The 19,649-nt window shown below is 47.5% G+C and overlaps 1 protein-coding gene across 1 annotated transcript in view; it reads left to right on the forward strand.

Annotated features, from left to right (window-relative positions):
* LOC115138335 (zinc finger protein 395) overlaps window positions 1-19,649 on the forward strand; it is a 52,299-nt gene that overhangs the window by 25,515 nt on the left and 7,135 nt on the right. Inside the window, exons 4-8 of the mRNA XM_029675093.2 lie at window positions 13,828-13,934; window positions 14,073-14,284; window positions 14,434-14,534; window positions 14,699-15,014; window positions 16,046-16,138. Of these exons, the coding sequence (XP_029530953.1) occupies window positions 13,828-13,934; window positions 14,073-14,284; window positions 14,434-14,534; window positions 14,699-15,014; window positions 16,046-16,138 (829 nt within the window). The remainder of the gene's footprint in view (window positions 1-13,827; window positions 13,935-14,072; window positions 14,285-14,433; window positions 14,535-14,698; window positions 15,015-16,045; window positions 16,139-19,649) is intronic.

Raw genomic sequence — 19,649 nt, forward strand, 5'->3', positions numbered from 1 at the left:
GGAGGTAAGGGTAGTGTAATGTAGTGTGGGGAGGTAAGGGTAGTGTAATGTAGTGTGGGGAGGTAAGGGTAGTGTGGGGAGGTAAGGGTAGTGTAATGTAGTGTGGGGAGGTAAGGGTAGTGTAATGTAGTGTGGGGGAGGTAAGGGTAGTGTAATGTAGTGTGGGGAGGTAAGGGTCGTGTAATGTAGTGTGGGGAGGTAAGGGTAGTGTAATGTAGTGTAGGGAGGTAAGGGTAGTGTAATGTAGTGTGGGGAGGTAAGGGTAGTGTAATGTAGTGTGGGAGGTAAGGGTCATGTAATGTAGTGTGGGGAGGTAAGGGTAGTGTAATGTAATGTGGGGAGGTAAAGGTAGTGTGGGGAGGTAAGGGTAGTGTAATGTAGTGTGGGAGGTAAGGGTAGTGTGGGGAGGTAAGGGTAGTGTAATGTAATGTGGGGAGGTAAGGGTAGTGTGATGTAGTGTGGGGAGGTAAGGGTAGTGTAATGTGGGGATGTAAGGGTAGTGTAATGTAGTGTGGGGAGGTAAGGGTAGTGTAATGTGGGGAGGTGAGGATAGTGTAATGTAGTGTGGGGGAGGTAAGGGTAGTGTGGGGAGGTAAGGATAGTGTAATGTAGTGTGGGGAGGTAAGGGTAGTGTAATGTAGTGTGGGGAGGTAAGGGTAGTGTAATGTAGTGTGGGGAGGTGAGGATAGTGTAATGTAGTGTGGGGAGGTAAGGGTAGTGTAATGTAGTGTGGGGAGGTAAGGGTAGTGTAATGTAGTGTGGGGAGGTAAGGGTAGTGTAATGTAGTGTGGGGAGGTAAGGGTAGTGTAATGTAGTGTGGGGAGGTAAGGGTAGTGTAATGTAGTGTGGGGAGGTAAGGGTAGTGTAATGTAGTGTGGGGAGGTAAGGGTAGTGTGGGCAGGTAAGGGTAGTGTAATGTAGTGTGGGAGGTAAGGGTAGTGTAATGTAGTGTGGGGAGGTAAGGGTAGTGTAATGTAGTGTGGGGAGGTAAGGGTAGTGTAATGTGGGGAGGTAAAGGGTAGTGTGGGGCGGTAGGGTAGTGTAATGTAGTGTGGGGAGGTAAGGGTAGTGTGGGGAGGTAAGGGTAGTGTAATGTAGTGTGGGGAGGTAAGGGTAGTGTAATGTAGTGTGGGGAGGTAAGGGTAGTGTGGGGAGGTAAGGATAGTGTAATGTGGGGAGGTAAGGATAGTGTAATGTGGGGAGGTAAGGGTAGTGTAATGTAGTGTGGGGAGGTAAGGGTAGTGTGGGGAGGTAAGGGTAGTGTAATGTAGTGTGGGGAGGTAAGGGTAGTGTAATGTAGTGTGGGGAGGTAAGGGTAGTGTAATGTAGTGTGGGGAGGTAAGGGTAGTGTAATGTAGTGTGGGGAGGTAAGGGTAGTGTAATGTAGTGTGGGGAGGTAAGGGTAGTGTAATGTAGTGTGGGGAGGTAAGGGTAGTGTGGGCAGGTAAGGGTAGTGTAATGTAGTGTGGGGAGGTAAGGGTAGTGTAATGTAGTGTGGGGAGGTAAGGGTAGTGTAATGTGGGGAGGTAAGGGTAGTGTGGGGCGGTAAGGGTAGTGTAATGTAGTGTGGGAGGTAAGGGTAGTGTGGGGAGGTAAGGGTAGTGTAATGTGGGAGGTAAGGGTAGTGTAATGTAATGTGGGGAGGTAAGGGTAGTGTGGGGAGGTAAGGATAGTGTAATGTAGTGTGGGGAGGTAAGGGTAGTGTAATGTAGTGTGGGGAGGTAAGGGTAGTGTGGGGAGGTAAGGATAGTGTAATGTGGGGAGGTAAGGATAGTGTAATGTGGGGAGGTAAGGGTAGTGTAATGTAGTGTGGGGAGGTAAGGGTAGTGTGGGGAGGTAAGGGTAGTGTAATGTGGGGAGGTAAGGGTAGTGTAATGTAATGTGGGGAGGTAAGGGTAGTGTGGGGAGGTAAGGATAGTGTAATGTAGTGTGGGGAGGTAAGGGTAGTGTAATATAGTGTGGGGAGGTAAGGGTAGTGTAATGTAGTGTGGGGAGGTAAGGGTAGTGTAATGTAGTGTGGGGAGGTAAGGGTAGTGTAATGTAGTGTGGGGAGGTAAGGGTAGTGTAATGTAGTGTGGGGAGGTAAGGGTAGTGTGGGGAGGTAAGGGTAGTGTAATGTAGTGTGGGAGGTAAGGGTAGTGTAATGTAGTGTGGGGAGGTAAGGGTAGTGTGGGCAGGTAAGGGTAGTGTAATGTAGTGTGGGGAGGTAAGGGTAGTGTAATGTAGTGTGGGGAGGTAAGGGTAGTGTAATGTAATGTGGGGAGGTAAGGGTAGTGTAATGTAGTGTGGGGAGGTAAGGGTAGTGTAATGTAGTGTGGGGAGGTAAGGGTAGTGTAATGTAGTGTGGGGAGGTAAGGGTAGTGTTGGGGAGGTAAGGGTCGTGTAATGTAGTGTGGGGAGGTAAGGGTAGTGTAATGTAGTGTGGGGAGGTAAGGGTAGTGTAATGTAGTGTGGGGAGGTAAGGGTAGTGTGGGGAGGTAAGGGTAGTGTAATGTAGTGTAGGGAGGTAAGGGTAGTGTAATGTAGTGTGGGGAGGTAAGGATAGTGTAATGAAGTGTGGGGAGGTAAGATAATAAAATGTACCTAGCGTACACGTAAATCTATTATACATAAACTTGTTGATTGTGCGATTTTACGCTCACAAGATCATGCTAGTGAACTCTCTAGTAAGAATGGGTAGTGGTATGTAGAAAGGGTAATGTAGTGTGGGAGGTAATGGTAGTGTAATGTAGTGTGGGGAGGTAAGGATAGTGTAATGTAGTGTGGGGAGATAAGGGTAGTGTAATGTAGTGTGGGGAGGTGAGGGTAGTGTAATGTAGTGTGGGGAGATAAGGGTAGTGTAATGTAGTGTGGGGAGGTGAGGGTAGTGTAATGTAGTGTGTGGAGGTAAGGATAGTGTAATGTAGTGTGGGGAGGTGAGGGTAGTGTAATGTAGTGTGGGGAGGTACGGGTAGTGTAATGTAGTATGGGGAGGTAAGGGTAGTGTAATGAAGTGTGGGGAGGTAAGGGTAGTGTAATGTAGTGTGGGGAGGTAAGGGTAGTGTAATGTAGTGTGGGGAGGTAAGGGTAGTGTAATGTAGTGTGGGGATGTAAGGGTAGTGTAGGGAGGTAAGGGTAGTGTAATGTAGTGTGGGGAGGTAAGGATAGTTTAATGTAGTGTGGGGAGGTAAGGGTAGTGTAATGTAGTGTGGGGAGGTAAGGATAGTGTAATGTAGTGTGGGGAGGTACGGGTAGTATAATGTAATGTGGGATGTAAGGGTAGTGTAGGGAGGTAAGGGTAGTGTAATGTAGTGTGGGGAGGTAAGGATAGTGTAATGTAGTGTGGGGAGGTAAGGGTAGTGTAATGTAGTGTGGGGAGGTAAGGGTAGTGTAATGTAGTGTAGGGAGGTAAGGGTAGTGTAATGTAGTGTGGGGAGGTAAGGGTAGTGTAATGTAGTGTGGGGAGGTAAGGGTCATGTAATGTAGTGTGGGGAGGTAAGGGTAGTGTAATGTAGTGTGGGGAGGTAAGGGTAGTGTAATGTAATGTGGGGAGGTAAGGGTAGTGTAATGTAGTGTGGGGAGGTAAGGGTAGTGTAATGTAGTGTGGGGAGGTAAGGGTAGTGTGGGGAGGTAAGGGTAGTGTAATGTAGTGTGGGGAGGTAAGGGTAGTGTAATGTAGTGTGGGGAGGTAAGGGTAGTGTAATGTAGTGTGGGGAGGTGAGGATAGTGTAATGTAGTGTGGGGAGGTAAGGGTAGTGTAATGTAGTGTGGGGAGGTAAGGGTAGTGTAATGTAGTGTGGGAGGTAAGGGTAGTGTGGGGAGGTAAGGGTAGTGTAATGTAGTGTGGGGAGGTAAGGGTAGTGTAATGTAGTGTGGGGAGGTAAGGGTAGTGTAATGTAGTGTGGGGAGGTAAGGGTAGTGTAATGTAGTGTGTGGAGGTAAGGGTAGTGTAATGTAGTGTGGGGAGGTAAGGGTAGTGTGGGAGGTAAGGGTAGTGTAATGTAGTGTGGGGAGTTAAGGGTAGTGTAATGTAGTGTGGGGGAGGTAAGGGTAGTGTGGGCAGGTAAGGGTAGTGTAATGTAGTGTGGGGAGGTAAGGGTAGTGTAATGTAGTGTGGGGAGGTAAGGGTAGTGTGGGGAGGTAAGGGTAGTGTAATGTAGTGTGGGGAGGTAAGGGTAGTGTAATGTAGTGTGGGGAGGTAAGGGTAGTGTAATGTAGTGTGGGGAGGTAAGGGTAGTGTAATGTAGTGTGGGGAGGTAAGGGTAGTGTAATGTAGTGTGGGGAGGTGAGGATAGTGTAATGTAGTGTGGGGAGGTAAGGGTAGTGTAATGTAGTGTGGGGAGGTAAGGGTAGTGTAATGTAGTGTGGGGAGGTAAGGGTAGTGTGGGGAGGTAAGGGTAGTGTAATGTAGTGTGGGGAGGTAAGGGTAGTGTAATGTAGTGTGGGGAGGTAAGGGTAGTGTAATGTAGTGTGGGGAGGTAAGGGTAGTGTAATGTAGTGTGTGGAGGTAAGGGTAGTGTAATGTAGTGTGGGGAGGTAAGGGTAGTGTGGGAGGTAAGGGTAGTGTAATGTAGTGTGGGGAGTTAAGGGTAGTGTAATGTAGTGTGGGGAGGTAAGGGTAGTGTGGGCAGGTAAGGGTAGTGTAATGTAGTGTGGGGAGGTAAGGGTAGTGTAATGTAGTGTGGGGGAGGTAAGGGTAGTGTGGGGAGGTAAGGGTAGTGTAATGTAGTGTGGGGGAGGTAAGGGTAGTGTAATGTAGTGTGGGGAGGTAAGGGTAGTGTAATGTAGTGTGGGGAGGTAAGGGTAGTGTAATGTAGTGTGGGGAGGTAAGGGTAGTGTAATGTAGTGTGGGGAGGTAAGGGTAGTGTGGGGGGAGGTAAGGGTAGTGTAATGTAGTGTGGGGAGTTAAGGGTAGTGTAATGTAGTGTGGGGAGGTAAGGGTAGTGTAATGTAGTGTGGGAGGTAAGGGTAGTGTAATGTAGTGTGGGGAGGTAAGGGTAGTGTAATGTAGTGTGGGGAGGTAAGGGTAGTGTGGGCAGGTAAGGGTAGTGTAATGTAGTGTGGGGAGGTAAGGGTAGTGTAATGTAGTGTGGGGAGGTAAGGGTAGTGTAATGTAGTGTGGGGAGGTAAGGGTAGTGTAATGTAGTGTGGGGAGGTAAGGGTAGTGTAATGTAGTGTGGGGAGGTAAGGGTAGTGTGGGGAGGTAAGGGTAGTGTAATGTAGTGTGGGGAGGTAAGGGTAGTGTGGGGAGGTAAGGGTAGTGTAATGTAATGTGGGGAGGTAAGGGTAGTGTAATGTAGTGTGGGGAGGTAAGGGTAGTGTAATGTGGGGATGTAAGGGTAGTGTAATGTAGTGTGGGGAGGTAAGGGTAGTGTAATGTGGGGAGGTGAGGATAGTGTAATGTAGTGTGGGGAGGTAAGGGTAGTGTGGGGAGGTAAGGATAGTGTAATGTAGTGTGGGGAGGTAAGGGTAGTGTAATGTAGTGTGGGGAGGTAAGGGTAGTGTAATGTAGTGTGGGGAGGTGAGGATAGTGTAATGTAGTGTGGGGAGGTAAGGGTAGTGTAATGTAGTGTGGGGAGGTAAGGGTAGTGTAATGTAGTGTGGGGAGGTAAGGGTAGTGTGGGGAGGTAAGGGTAGTGTAATGTAGTGTGGGGGAGGTAAGGGTAGTGTAATGTAGTGTGGGGAGGTAAGGGTAGTGTAATGTAGTGTGGGGAGGTAAGGGTAGTGTAATGTAGTGTGGGGAGGTAAGGGTAGTGTAATGTAGTGTGGGGGAGGTAAGGGTAGTGTAATGTAGTGTGGGGAGGTAAGGGTAGTGTAATGTAGTGTGGGGAGGTAAGGGTAGTGTAATGTAGTGTGGGGAGGTGAGGATAGTGTAATGTAGTGTGGGGGAGGTAAGGGTAGTGTAATGTAGTGTGGGGAGGTAAGGGTAGTGTAATGTAGTGTGGGGAGGTAAGGGTAGTGTGGGGAGGTAAGGGTAGTGTAATGTAGTGTGGGGAGGTAAGGGTAGTGTAATGTAGTGTGGGGAGGTAAGGGTAGTGTAATGTAGTGTGGGGAGGTAAGGGTAGTGTAATGTAGTGTGTGGAGGTAAGGGTAGTGTAATGTAGTGTGGGGAGGTAAGGGTAGTGTGGGGAGGTAAGGGTAGTGTAATGTAGTGTGGGGAGTTAAGGGTAGTGTAATGTAGTGTGGGGAGGTAAGGGTAGTGTGGGCAGGTAAGGGTAGTGTAATGTAGTGTGGGGAGGTAAGGGTAGTGTAATGTAGTGTGGGGAGGTAAGGGTAGTGTGGGGAGGTAAGGGTAGTGTAATGTAGTGTGGGGAGGTAAGGGTAGTGTAATGTAGTGTGGGGAGGTAAGGGTAGTGTAATGTAGTGTGGGGAGGTAAGGGTAGTGTAATGTAGTGTGGGGAGGTAAGGGTAGTGTAATGTAGTGTGGGGAGGTAAGGGTAGTGTGGGGAGGTAAGGGTAGTGTAATGTAGTGTGGGGAGTTAAGGGTAGTGTAATGTAGTGTGGGGAGGTAAGGGTAGTGTGGGCAGGTAAGGGTAGTGTAATGTAGTGTGGGGAGGTAAGGGTAGTGTAATGTAGTGTGGGGAGGTAAGGGTAGTGTAATGTAGTGTGGGGAGGTAAGGGTAGTGTGGGCAGGTAAGGGTAGTGTAATGTAGTGTGGGGAGGTAAGGGTAGTGTAATGTAGTGTGGGGAGGTAAGGGTAGTGTAATGTAGTGTGGGGAGGTAAGGGTAGTGTAATGTAGTGTGGGGAGGTAAGGGTAGTGTAATGTAGTGTGGGGAGGTAAGGGTAGTGTGGGGAGGTAAGGGTAGTGTAATGTAGTGTGGGGAGGTAAGGGTAGTGTGGGGAGGTAAGGGTAGTGTAATGTAATGTGGGGAGGTAAGGGTAGTGTAATGTAGTGTGGGGAGGTAAGGGTAGTGTAATGTGGGGATGTAAGGGTAGTGTAATGTAGTGTGGGGAGGTAAGGGTAGTGTAATGTGGGGAGGTGAGGATAGTGTAATGTAGTGTGGGGAGGTAAGGGGTAGTGTGGGGAGGTAAGGATAGTGTAATGTAGTGTGGGGAGGTAAGGGTAGTGTAATGTAGTGTGGGGAGGTAAGGGTAGTGTAATGTAGTGTGGGGAGGTGAGGATAGTGTAATGTAGTGTGGGGAGGTAAGGGTAGTGTAATGTAGTGTGGGGAGGTAAGGGTAGTGTAATGTAGTGTGGGGAGGTAAGGGTAGTGTGGGGGAGGTAAGGGTAGTGTAATGTAGTGTGGGGAGGTAAGGGTAGTGTAATGTAGTGTGGGGAGGTAAGGGTAGTGTAATGTAGTGTGGGGAGGTAAGGGTAGTGTAATGTAGTGTGGGGAGGTAAGGGTAGTGTAATGTAGTGTGGGGAGGTAAGGGTAGTGTAATGTAGTGTGGGGAGGTAAGGGTAGTGTGGGGAGGTAAGGGTAGTGTAATGTAGTGTGGGGAGTTAAGGGTAGTGTAATGTAGTGTGGGGAGGTAAGGGTAGTGTGGGCAGGTAAGGGTAGTGTAATGTAGTGTGGGGAGGTAAGGGTAGTGTAATGTAGTGTGGGGAGGTAAGGGTAGTGTAATGTAGTGTGGGGAGGTAAGGGTAGTGTGGGCAGGTAAGGGTAGTGTAATGTAGTGTGGGGAGGTAAGGGTAGTGTAATGTAGTGTGGGGAGGTAAGGGTAGTGTAATGTAGTGTGGGGAGGTAAGGGTAGTGTAATGTAGTGTGGGGAGGTAAGGGTAGTGTAATGTAGTGTGGGGAGGTAAGGGTAGTGTGGGAGGTAAGGGTAGTGTAATGTAGTGTGGGGAGGTAAGGGTAGTGTGGGGAGGTAAGGGTAGTGTAATGTAATGTGGGGAGGTAAGGGTAGTGTAATGTAGTGTGGGGAGGTAAGGGTAGTGTAATGTGGGGATGTAAGGGTAGTGTAATGTAGTGTGGGGGAGGTAAGGGTAGTGTAATGTGGGGAGGTGAGGATAGTGTAATGTAGTGTGGGGAGGTAAGGGTAGTGTGGGGAGGTAAGGATAGTGTAATGTAGTGTGGGGAGGTAAGGGTAGTGTAATGTAGTGTGGGGAGGTAAGGGTAGTGTAATGTAGTGTGGGGAGGTGAGGATAGTGTAATGTAGTGTGGGGAGGTAAGGGTAGTGTAATGTAGTGTGGGGAGGTAAGGGTAGTGTAATGTAGTGTGGGGAGGTAAGGGTAGTGTGGGGAGGTAAGGGTAGTGTAATGTAGTGTGGGGAGGTAAGGGTAGTGTAATGTAGTGTGGGGAGGTAAGGGTAGTGTAATGTAGTGTGGGGAGGTAAGGGTAGTGTAATGTAGTGTGGGGAGGTAAGGGTAGTGTAATGTAGTGTGGGGAGGTAAGGGTAGTGTAATGTAGTGTGGGGAGGTAAGGGTAGTGTGGGCAGGTAAGGGTAGTGTAATGTAGTGTGGGGAGGTAAGGGTAGTGTAATGTAGTGTGGGGAGGTAAGGGTAGTGTAATGTAGTGTGGGGAGGTAAGGGTAGTGTAATGTAGTGTGGGGAGGTAAGGGTAGTGTGGGGAGGTAAGGGTAGTGTAATGTAGTGTGGGGAGGTAAGGGTAGTGTGGGGAGGTAAGGGTAGTGTAATGTAATGTGGGGAGGTAAGGGTAGTGTAATGTAGTGTGGGGAGGTAAGGGTAGTGTAATGTGGGGATGTAAGGGTAGTGTAATGTAGTGTGGGGAGGTAAGGGTAGTGTAATGTGGGGAGGTGAGGATAGTGTAATGTAGTGTGGGGAGGTAAGGGTAGTGTGGGGAGGTAAGGATAGTGTAATGTAGTGTGGGGAGGTAAGGGTAGTGTAATGTAGTGTGGGGAGGTAAGGGTAGTGTAATGTAGTGTGGGGAGGTGAGGATAGTGTAATGTAGTGTGGGGAGGTAAGGGTAGTGTAATGTAGTGTGGGGAGGTAAGGGTAGTGTAATGTAGTGTGGGGAGGTAAGGGTAGTGTGGGGAGGTAAGGGTAGTGTAATGTAGTGTGGGGAGGTAAGGGTAGTGTAATGTAGTGTGGGGAGGTAAGGGTAGTGTAATGTAGTGTGGGGAGGTAAGGGTAGTGTAATGTAGTGTGGGGAGGTAAGGGTAGTGTAATGTAGTGTGGGGAGGTAAGGGTAGTGTAATGTAGTGTGGGCAGGTAAGGGTAGTGTAATGAAGTGTGGGGAGGTAAGGGTAGTGTAATGTAGTATGGGGAGGTAAGGGTCGTGTAATGTAGTGTGGGGAGGTAAGGGTAGTGTGGGGAGGTAAGGGTCGTGTAATGTAGTGTGGGGAGGTAAGGTTTGTGTAATGTAGTGTGGGGAGGTAAGGGTAGTGTAATGTAGTATGGGGAGGTAAGGGTAATGTAGTGTAGTGTGGGATGTAAGGGTAGTGTGGGGGAGGTAAGGGTAGTGTAATGTAGTGTGGGGAGGTAAGGGTAGTGTAATATAGTGTGGGGAGGTAAGGGTAGTGTGATGTAGTGTGGGGAGGTAAGGGTAGTGTAATGTAGTGTGGGGAGGTAAGGGTAATGTAGTGTGGGGAAGTAAGGGTCGTGTAATGTAGTATGGGGAGGTAAGGGTAATGTAGTATGGGGAGGTAAGGGTAGTGTAATGTAGTGTGGGGAGGTAAGGGTAGTGTTGGGAGGTAAGGGCCGTGTAATGTAGTGTGGGGAGGTAAGGGTAGTGTGGGGAGGTAAGGGTAGTGTAATGTAGTGTGGGGAGGTAAGGGTAGTGTAATGTAGTGTGGGGAGGTAAGGGTAGTGTAATGTAGTGTGGGGAGGTAAGGGTAGTGTAATGTAGTGTGGGGAGGTAAGGGTAGTGTAATGTAGTGTGGGGAGGTAAGGGTAGTGTGGGGAGGTAAGGGTAGTGTAATGTAGTGTGGGGAGTTAAGGGTAGTGTAATGTAGTGTGGGGAGTTAAGGGTAGTGTAATGTAGTGTGGGGAGGTAAGGGTAGTGTAATGTAGTGTGGGGGAGGTAAGGGTAGTGTAATGTAGTGTGGGGAGGTAAGGGTAGTGTAATGTAGTGTGGGGAGGTAAGGGTAGTGTAATGTAGTGTGGGGAGGTAAGGGTAGTGTAATGTAGTGTGGGGAGGTGAGGATAGTGTAATGTAGTGTGGGGAGGTAAGGGTAGTGTAATGTAGTGTGGGGAGGTAAGGGTAGTGTAATGTAGTGTGGGGGAGGTAAGGGTAGTGTGGGGAGGTAAGGGTAGTGTAATGTAGTGTGGGGAGGTAAGGGTAGTGTAATGTAGTGTGGGGAGGTAAGGGTAGTGTAATGTAGTGTGGGGAGGTAAGGGTAGTGTAATGTAGTGTGTGGAGGTAAGGGTAGTGTAATGTAGTGTGGGGAGGTAAGGGTAGTGTGGGGAGGTAAGGGTAGTGTAATGTAGTGTGGGGAGTTAAGGGTAGTGTAATGTAGTGTGGGGAGGTAAGGGTAGTGTGGGCAGGTAAGGGTAGTGTAATGTAGTGTGGGGAGGTAAGGGTAGTGTAATGTAGTGTGGGGAGGTAAGGGTAGTGTGGGGAGGTAAGGGTAGTGTAATGTAGTGTGGGGAGGTAAGGGTAGTGTAATGTAGTGTGGGGAGGTAAGGGTAGTGTAATGTAGTGTGGGGAGGTAAGGGTAGTGTAATGTAGTGTGGGGAGGTAAGGGTAGTGTAATGTAGTGTGGGGAGGTAAGGGTAGTGTGGGGAGGTAAGGGTAGTGTAATGTAGTGTGGGGAGTTAAGGGTAGTGTAATGTAGTGTGGGGAGGTAAGGGTAGTGTGGGCAGGTAAGGGTAGTGTAATGTAGTGTGGGGAGGTAAGGGTAGTGTAATGTAGTGTGGGGAGGTAAGGGTAGTGTAATGTAGTGTGGGGAGGTAAGGGTAGTGTGGGCAGGTAAGGGTAGTGTAATGTAGTGTGGGGAGGTAAGGGTAGTGTAATGTAGTGTGGGGAGGTAAGGGTAGTGTAATGTAGTGTGGGGAGGTAAGGGTAGTGTAATGTAGTGTGGGGAGGTAAGGGTAGTGTAATGTAGTGTGGGGAGGTAAGGGTAGTGTGGGGAGGTAAGGGTAGTGTAATGTAGTGTGGGGAGGTAAGGGTAGTGTGGGGGAGGTAAGGGTAGTGTAATGTAATGTGGGGAGGTAAGGGTAGTGTAATGTAGTGTGGGGAGGTAAGGGTAGTGTAATGTGGGGATGTAAGGGTAGTGTAATGTAGTGTGGGGAGGTAAGGGTAGTGTAATGTGGGGAGGTGAGGATAGTGTAATGTAGTGTGGGGAGGTAAGGGTAGTGTGGGGAGGTAAGGATAGTGTAATGTAGTGTGGGGAGGTAAGGGTAGTGTAATGTAGTGTGGGGAGGTAAGGGTAGTGTAATGTAGTGTGGGGAGGTGAGGATAGTGTAATGTAGTGTGGGGAGGTAAGGGTAGTGTAATGTAGTGTGGGGAGGTAAGGGTAGTGTAATGTAGTGTGGGGAGGTAAGGGTAGTGTGGGGAGGTAAGGGTAGTGTAATGTAGTGTGGGGAGGTAAGGGTAGTGTAATGTAGTGTGGGGAGGTAAGGGTAGTGTAATGTAGTGTGGGGAGGTAAGGGTAGTGTAATGTAGTGTGGGGAGGTAAGGGTAGTGTAATGTAGTGTGGGCAGGTAAGGGTAGTGTAATGAAGTGTGGGGAGGTAAGGGTAGTGTAATGTAGTATGGGGAGGTAAGGGTCGTGTAATGTAGTGTGGGGAGGTAAGGGTAGTGTGGGGAGGTAAGGGTCGTGTAATGTAGTGTGGGGAGGTAAGGTTCGTGTAATGTAGTGTGGGGAGGTAAGGGTAGTGTAATGTAGTATGGGGAGGTAAGGGTAATGTAGTGTAGTGTGGGATGTAAGGGTAGTGTGGGGAGGTAAGGGTAGTGTAATGTAGTGTGGGGAGGTAAGGGTAGTGTAATATAGTGTGGGGAGGTAAGGGTAGTGTGATGTAGTGTGGGGAGGTAAGGGTAGTGTAATGTAGTGTGGGGAGGTAAGGGTAATGTAGTATGGGGAGGTAAGGGTAGTGTTGGGAGGTAAGGGCCGTGTAATGTAGTGTGGGGAGGTAAGGGTAATGTAGTGTGGGGAAGTAAGGGTCGTGTAATGTAGTATGGGGAGGTAAGGGTAATGTAGTATGGGGAGGTAAGGGTAGTGTAATGTAGTGTGGGGAGGTAAGGGTAGTATAATGTAGTGTGGGATATAAGGGTAGTGTGGGGAGGTAAGGGTAGTGTAATGTAGTGTGGGGAGGTAAGGGTAGTATAATGTAGTGTGGGATGTAAGGGTAGTGTGGGGAGGTAAGGTTAGTGTAATGTGGGGAGGTAAGGGTAGTGTAATGTAGTGTGGGGAGGTAAGGGTAGTGTAATGTAGTGTGGGGAGGGGAGGTAAGGGTAGTGTAATGTAGTGTGGGGAGGTAAGGGTAGTGTGGGGAGGTAAGGGTAGTGTAATGTGGGGAGGTAAGGGTAGTGTGGGAGGTAAGGGTAGTGTAATGTAGTGTGGGATGTAAGGGTAGTGTGGGGAGGTAAGGGTAGTGTAATGTAGTGTGGGATGTAAGGGTAGTGTGGGGAGGTAAGGGTAGTGTAATGTAGTGTGGGGAGGTAAGGGTAGTGTAATGTAGTGTGGGGAGGTAAGGGTAGTGTAATGTAGTGTGGGGAGGTAAGGGTAGTGTAATGTAGTGTGGGGAGGTAAGGGTCGTGTAATGTAGTGTGGGGAGGTAAGGTTCGTGTAATGTAGTGTGGGGAGGTAAGGGTAGGGTAATGTAGTATGGGGAGGTAAGGGTAATGTAGTGTAGTGTGGGATGTAAGGGTAGTGTGGGGAGGTAAGGGTAGTGTAATGTAGTGTGGGGAGGTAAGGGTAGTGTAATGTAGTGTGGGGAGGTAAGGGTAGTGTAATGTAGTGTGGGGAGGTAAGGGTAGTGTAATGTAGTGTGGGGGGTAAGGGTAGTGTAATGTAGTGTGGGGGGGTAAAGGTAGTGTAATGTAGTGGGGAGGTAAGGGTAGTGTAATGTAGTGTGGGGAGGTAAGGGTAGTGTAATGTAGTGTGGGCAGGTAAGGGTAGTGTAATGAAGTGTGGGGAGGTAAGGGTAGTGTAATGTAGTATGGGGAGGTAAGGGTTGTGTAATGTAGTGTGGGGAGGTAAGGGTAGTGTGGGGAGGTAAGGGTAGTGTAATGTAGTATGGGGAGGTAAGGGTAATGTAGTGTAGTGTGGGATGTAAGGGTAGTGTGGGGAGGTAAGGGTAGTGTAATGTAGTGTGGGGAGGTAAGGGTAGTGTAATGTAGTGTGGGGAGGTAAGGGTAGTGTAATGTAGTGTGGGGAGGTAAGGGTAGTGTAGTGTAGTGTGGGGAGGTAAGGGTAGTGTAATGTAGTGTGGGGAGGTTAGGGTAGTGTAATGTAGTGTGGGGAGGTAAGGGTAGTGTAATGTAGTGTGGGGAGGTAAGGGTAGTGTAATGTGGGGAGGTAAGGGTAGTGTAATGTAGTGTGGGGAGGTTAGGGTAGTGTAATGTAGTGTGGGGAGTTAATGGGAGTGTAATGTAGTGTGTGGAGGTAAGAATAGTGTAATGTAGTGTGGGGATGTAAGGGTAGTGTAATGTAGTGTGGGGAGGTAAAGGTAGTGTAATGTAGTGTGTGGAGGTAAGAATAGTGTAATGTAGTGTGGGGATGTAAGGGTAGTGTAATGTAGTATGGGGAGGTAAGGGTAGTGTAATGTAGTGTGGGGAGGTAAAGGTAGTGTAATGTAGTGTGTGGAGGTAAGAATAGTGTAATGTAGTGTGGGGATGTAAGGGTAGTGTAATGTAGTATGGGGAGGTAAGGGTAGTATAATGTAGTGTGGGAGGTTCTGTATGAGGTTGGGCATGTGTGTGTTTATGGGAGCAGGGTATACGTCTCTCTCTGTCTGTCTGTCTGTCTGTCTGTTAATGTACCTAATTCTTCTCCCTGCTCCAGGAGTCCAGAGTCAGTGGATATGGATGAGATGATGGCAGCCCTCGTTCTGACCAGCCTGTCCTGCAGCCCTGTTGTTCAGAGCCCACCTCACAGAGACACAGTCATAGGTAATTCATTGATAAGCTCTTAATTATATTTTTTCCTGTACATTCGTCATTAATCATTGCAGGTCTAATCTAATATGTGTGTGTGTGTGTGTGTGTGTGTGTGTGTGTGTGTGTGTGTGTGTGTGTGTGTGTACACAGCAGGTTCTACTGGCATGGAGTGCGGGGCAGGGGAACTCTCAGACAGCGGCAGCAGTGGCTACTGGAGCTGTGACCGTGGCTACAGAAGCCCGGCCCCATCTCCGCCAATCACAGAGACAGAAGGTCACAGCCTGGCCACGCCCACTGATGAGGGATTGGACATGGAGCTGGAGCAGGTGCTGTTTGATGAGCCTGCGCCACGGAAACGCAGGGTGAGTAGGGTAGTCACGGAAATAACCTTGCTAAAATTTACCAGAATTGACTGCCAAACACATCAGCTATTAGCTATTTGCTCTTCATTTACGGTTGAGTCAGTTCCATCAACCTTGCTTAACTGTGAACTTGTGTTCCCTCTCTCCAGAACTCAGTGAAGGTGGCCTACAGGTGTCTGTGGCCCAACTGTGGGAAGATTCTGACGTCTGTCGTGGGGATGAAACGTCACATCCGTACCCTGCACCTGGGGTAAGTGACAATAACATTTCCAATTGTGTATCCACAAAGCTTTATAAAATACTTGTATTGTTAGAATGTGGGAGTGCTTCTACTAGCAGTGGTAGTGACAGAAGAATACAAAAAAAACTACAGTTGCATTAATCTATGTACCATATGTGTTTTCCCTTCCACAGCCAGAGTGTTGAGCATGAGCGTTGCTCCCGCAGCGAAGAGGACTTCTACTACACAGAGATCCACCAGCGGGAGCTGCAGCCCCTCACCCCACCTCCTGGGGTCTCCACCCACACCCCTATCCCTACCACTAGCACCAGCACCCCCTGGTTGACCTGTGCCTCCCCCTCTGGGGTAGGACCAGGAGAACCAGAGGTAGGAGCAGGAGCTGGAGGAGACTCCCCAACAGAAGTGAATCCCCAGCCCAGCCAGCTCAGCCAGTCTGCCCCCTCCATCCCAGGGTGCTTCGGGCAGGTCCACTCTGAGCACTCCTACCAGGTAGGCACTAGGACAGGGTTCCCCAACTGGTGGTGGGTGATTTGTTGGACATAAAAGACTATAAAAACACCAGCAAATCAGATCCAAGTGATTTTAATTTGTTCCCAAAATATTCCCACACGTAATAGAGATACACTCAGTAGCCAGTTTATTAGGTGCACCCCCCATCTAGTACCGGATCGGATCCCCCTTTGCCTCCAGGGACAGCCTGAATTCTTTAGGGCATGGATTCTACAAGGTGTGGCGTTCAAACGTTGCTCAATTGGTATCAAGGGACCTAACATGTGCCAGGAAAACATTCCCCACACCATTACACCACCGCCACCAGCCTGTACCATTGACACCTGCTTACACCAATTCTGGCTCTGCCATCAGCATGACGAAACAGGAACCGTGATTCGTCAGACCAGGCAGTGTTGGTTATCACGTGCCCCCTGGAGCCTCTTCTTCTTGTATTTAGCTGATAGGAGTGGAACCCGGTGTGGTCGTCTGCCGCAATAGTCCATCCGTGACAAGGACTGACAAGTTGTGCGTTCTGAGGTGCCGTCCTGCACACCACTCTTGTATTGCGCCATTAATTGCCTTTTTGTGGACCGCCTGTTAGCTTGCACGATTCTTGACAGATGTTTTTTGTTTGGCGGACCATTCTCGGTAAACCTTTGACACTGTCGTGCGTGAAAAGCCCAGGAGGCCGGCCGTTTCGGATATACTGGAACCGGCACACATTGGCACCGACGATCATACCGCGCTCAAAGTAACTGAATGCCTCGATGCCCACCGTCTGTAGGAGAGAACCATTTCCATGAACATGATGGTGTACTGTACCTAATACATGTTTACATTTTCTCTGTTCTGGACATAAAAAGTGGAAAACAAATGTTTCTTGAGTTGAACACATTACAAGCACGCTATGAGCAGCTATTTAAACCTCTGTATTGTTTTGCAAGTGGTTGTACAGCCTTTTGTTTTGTATTTTGCATTTAATGCTCCAACCTGATTGCGACCATTGACCACATTGTTTTCTTCTGCAGGCTCCTGCTTCAGTCCAGGTGGTGGCATCACCCGTCTCTGTTTCCTCCACCTGCCGTTGGACCAAACCCACCTCCACCCCCCAACCAAGTCAGGTAGGCTTGCATTAGGATTTAAAACTGAAAGTATGCATTCATTTGACCTTGCCTGGTGGGTCGTTACACGAAATGAGTGCCTTTTGCATCCCTTTGATGTTTTAAGTAGAAATTGTCCACAAATATTGAATTTTAAAAGACTGTTATATTTAATGAAGTGCCCTTTAATATAGACCACATGGAGAATTCAATAAAGCAGATTTTTTTTTAATATGCATTTTGACATGTCCCTCCGTGTACCTTCTGTGACTTCCAGGAAGATTTTAATCCCAATCCTTAACCCCAACATTTCTCTAAAATGTCACCATCATTCTAAAGCGCTAGTTTTGTTGCTTTTGACAAAGTCATTTCTGAAGATTATTATTGATTTCATGTGATTATTGATTCATTTTAAGGTACACATTTTTACTTTCCCTCATTTTACGGTCAACCCTGTCACGTGAACTGAACTCTCATTTTAATATAGTATTCCTTTGTAAAGATTTTTTTTCAAGAGAAACATTGAACATCTAATAGACAAATAATATTTTTAAAGCAGGTGAGTTGGTTCTACTGTTTTTGGACATTTTCTGGTGTTTTGTGGAGGAAAACTGACACATCAACCCTGTTACCCATAGATAGACAGGATAGAAATGGTTTAACAATTTCATTTTTGGGTGGGGGGGGGGGGGATTTGCATTCAATTGCCCTTCCCTGTTGCACACAACAAGCTTCCATTTCACCTGTCACAAGGAGATTTATGGCTGATTTAAGCTGAAATCGTCAACCCTGTTACTTTATTTGGGATTTAATAGGCACGTACTTTAGTCATTTTATTATTTAACCTCTTTAGATGGGAAAACTTGTTTTTTTTATTGAGTTGAACATGTTTTCTTTATGACAGCATGTTAAAATTGGGTGAAATCAACAAAAAAAATCCACCAAGTTACACATCTCAAAATGCCCCCGAATTCATGTAACAACCCTGGTGTACCAGGTGGGTAGAGCTGCACTTTGGGACCAAAGGAATGTTCTCAAATGCGCAAACTCCGCCCATCCCGCGCCTCAGCTGATAATTAATACAAATGCACCTAGAAAGAAACCCTGACTCATGAGGCTCTTGAACGCAACCCTGACTGTACAATCCAATAGAATAATCTGAAGGGAAATTCCCATAGATAATTTGCGTATAAACACTCAGTTAAGAACACCACAATTGCTGTTCATGTTTCATGCTGTATGTCCAGGTATATGCTATTTTCACTTCATTTTCCCTCTTTAAACACAGAGCTTTCCATATCTCCAAGCTTTCTGAATTCATCACGTATTTTCTTGAAAAGCGTGCATTTGCATAAACATTTCCCCCTACAGAGCCTTTGCCAGTATGTGTTTGTGGAGTAGAAGTCAGTCCATCAGGGACAAAGGATAGATTTATAACCCTGCCTCCAGAGCTGCTCTATACTGCCAATAGCGTGTCGTGGATATTTACCAGGCAATCCCCTTGTTAATTTGATAATATTTTCCATTACCGAACATCTCCTTTGTCTCCACTGGCCCATAGACTCCCGTTCTGTGGTGCTACATCACTGCCACCTATCGATCGTTAGTAGGAACTGGTGGTCATTTGTATTGTAAACAACACGTGGTCACTGGGCACGATCAAGTCACTGCAGTAGATCAGCTGCAGTGCACACACAGAACAGTCATTGCACGTACCCTTTCAGCAGTAAACATGGATTGTTCAATTTGATGTGCACTAAATATGCATTGGATTTTGACAATTTGGACAGATCGTTTGTCATGAATGCTAAAATAGTGGATAAAGAGTTTCCTTGCTAATTCATCTGTGTTGTTTTGCTGGACTTTTATCTTGCAGTATTGTTAGATGTCCACCTCAAATGCAATATGTCCTAATTTATTTGATTAGTATATTTGTCAGGGACCATCCACAAAAAAATGTATTGCACCACATTTATCTTCCCCCTTCAGTTCACATCTGCAGCAGTTGTACGCAGTAGTGTATACAGAGATTTTACTACAATTTACTACAAATTAAGTGTTTTGAAAGGCTGGTCATGGCTCACATCAACACCATTATCCCAGAAACCCTAGACCCACTCCAATTTGCATACCGCCCTAACAGATCCACAGATGATGCAATCCCTATTGCATCTACACTGCCCTTTCCCACCTGGACAAAAGGAACACACCTATGTGAGAATAATATTCATTGATTACAACTCAGCGTTCAGCACCATAGTGCCCTCAAAGCTCATCACTAAGCTAAGAACCCTTGGACTAAACACCTCCCTCTGCAACTGGATCCTGGACTTCCTGACTGGCCGCACCCAGGTGGTAAGGGTAGGTAACAACATATCCGCCATGCTGATCCTCAACACAGGGGCCCCTCAGGGGTGCGTGCTCAGTCCCCTCCTGTACTCCCCGTTCACTCATGACTGCACGGCCAGGCACGACTTCATCACCATCATTAAGTGGTCCAAGCACACCAAGACAGTTGTGAAGAGGGCACGACAAAACCTATTCCCCCTCAGTAGACTGAAAAGATTTGGCATGGGTCCTCAGATCCTCAAAAGGTTCTACAGCTGCACCATTGCCTGGTATGGCAACTGCTCGGCCTCTGACCGCAAGGCACTACCGAGGGTAGTGCGTACGGCCCACTACATCACCGGGGCCACGCTTCCTGCCATCCAGGACCTCTATGCCAGGTGGTCTCAGAGGAAGGCCCTCGTCATAGACTGTTCTGTCTGCTACCGCATGGCAAGCGGTACCGGAGTGCCAAGTCTAGGTCCAAGAGGCGTCTAAACAGCTTCTACCCCCAAGGGATAAGACTCCTGAACATCTAATAAAATGGCTACCCAGACTATTTGCTTTGCCCCCCCTCTTTTACGCCACTGCTACTCTGTTATTATCTATGCATAGTCACTTTAATAACTCTACCTACATGTACATATTACCGACATTTCCTCGACTAATCGGTGTCCCCACACATTGACTCTGTACCAGTACCCCCTGTATATAGTCTCGCTATTGTTATTTTACTGCTGCTCTTTAACTACTTGTTACTTTTATTTCTTATTCTCATATTGTATTTTTTATACTGCATTGTTTGTTAGGGGTTTGTAAGTAAGTATTCGGCGCATGCTAATACATTTTGATGTGATTTGAAATCCCTGGGCGGGCCACATAGTCCAAATAGTGTGAAAGATTCCAGGATTTTTCTTTATTTTTTAAAACTGTTTTCTGCGTTATAGAATAATAGTGAAGACATCAAAACTATGAAATAACACAAATGGAATCATGTAGTAACCAAAAAAGTGTTAAACAAATCAAAATATATTTTATATTTGAGATTCTTCAAAATAGCCACCCTTTGCCTTGATAATCGGGGCAGCAGGTAGCCTACTGGTTAGAGCCAATAACCAAAAGGTTGCTGGATCGAAACCCTGAGCTGACAAGGTTCTACCCCCGACTGTTCCCTTTTAGGCCGTCATTGAATTTGAGATTTTTTGGT

The sequence above is a fragment of the Oncorhynchus nerka genome, linkage group LG12 (assembly GCF_034236695.1).
Source record: "Oncorhynchus nerka isolate Pitt River linkage group LG12, Oner_Uvic_2.0, whole genome shotgun sequence".
Classification (NCBI taxonomy): domain Eukaryota; kingdom Metazoa; phylum Chordata; class Actinopteri; order Salmoniformes; family Salmonidae; genus Oncorhynchus; species Oncorhynchus nerka.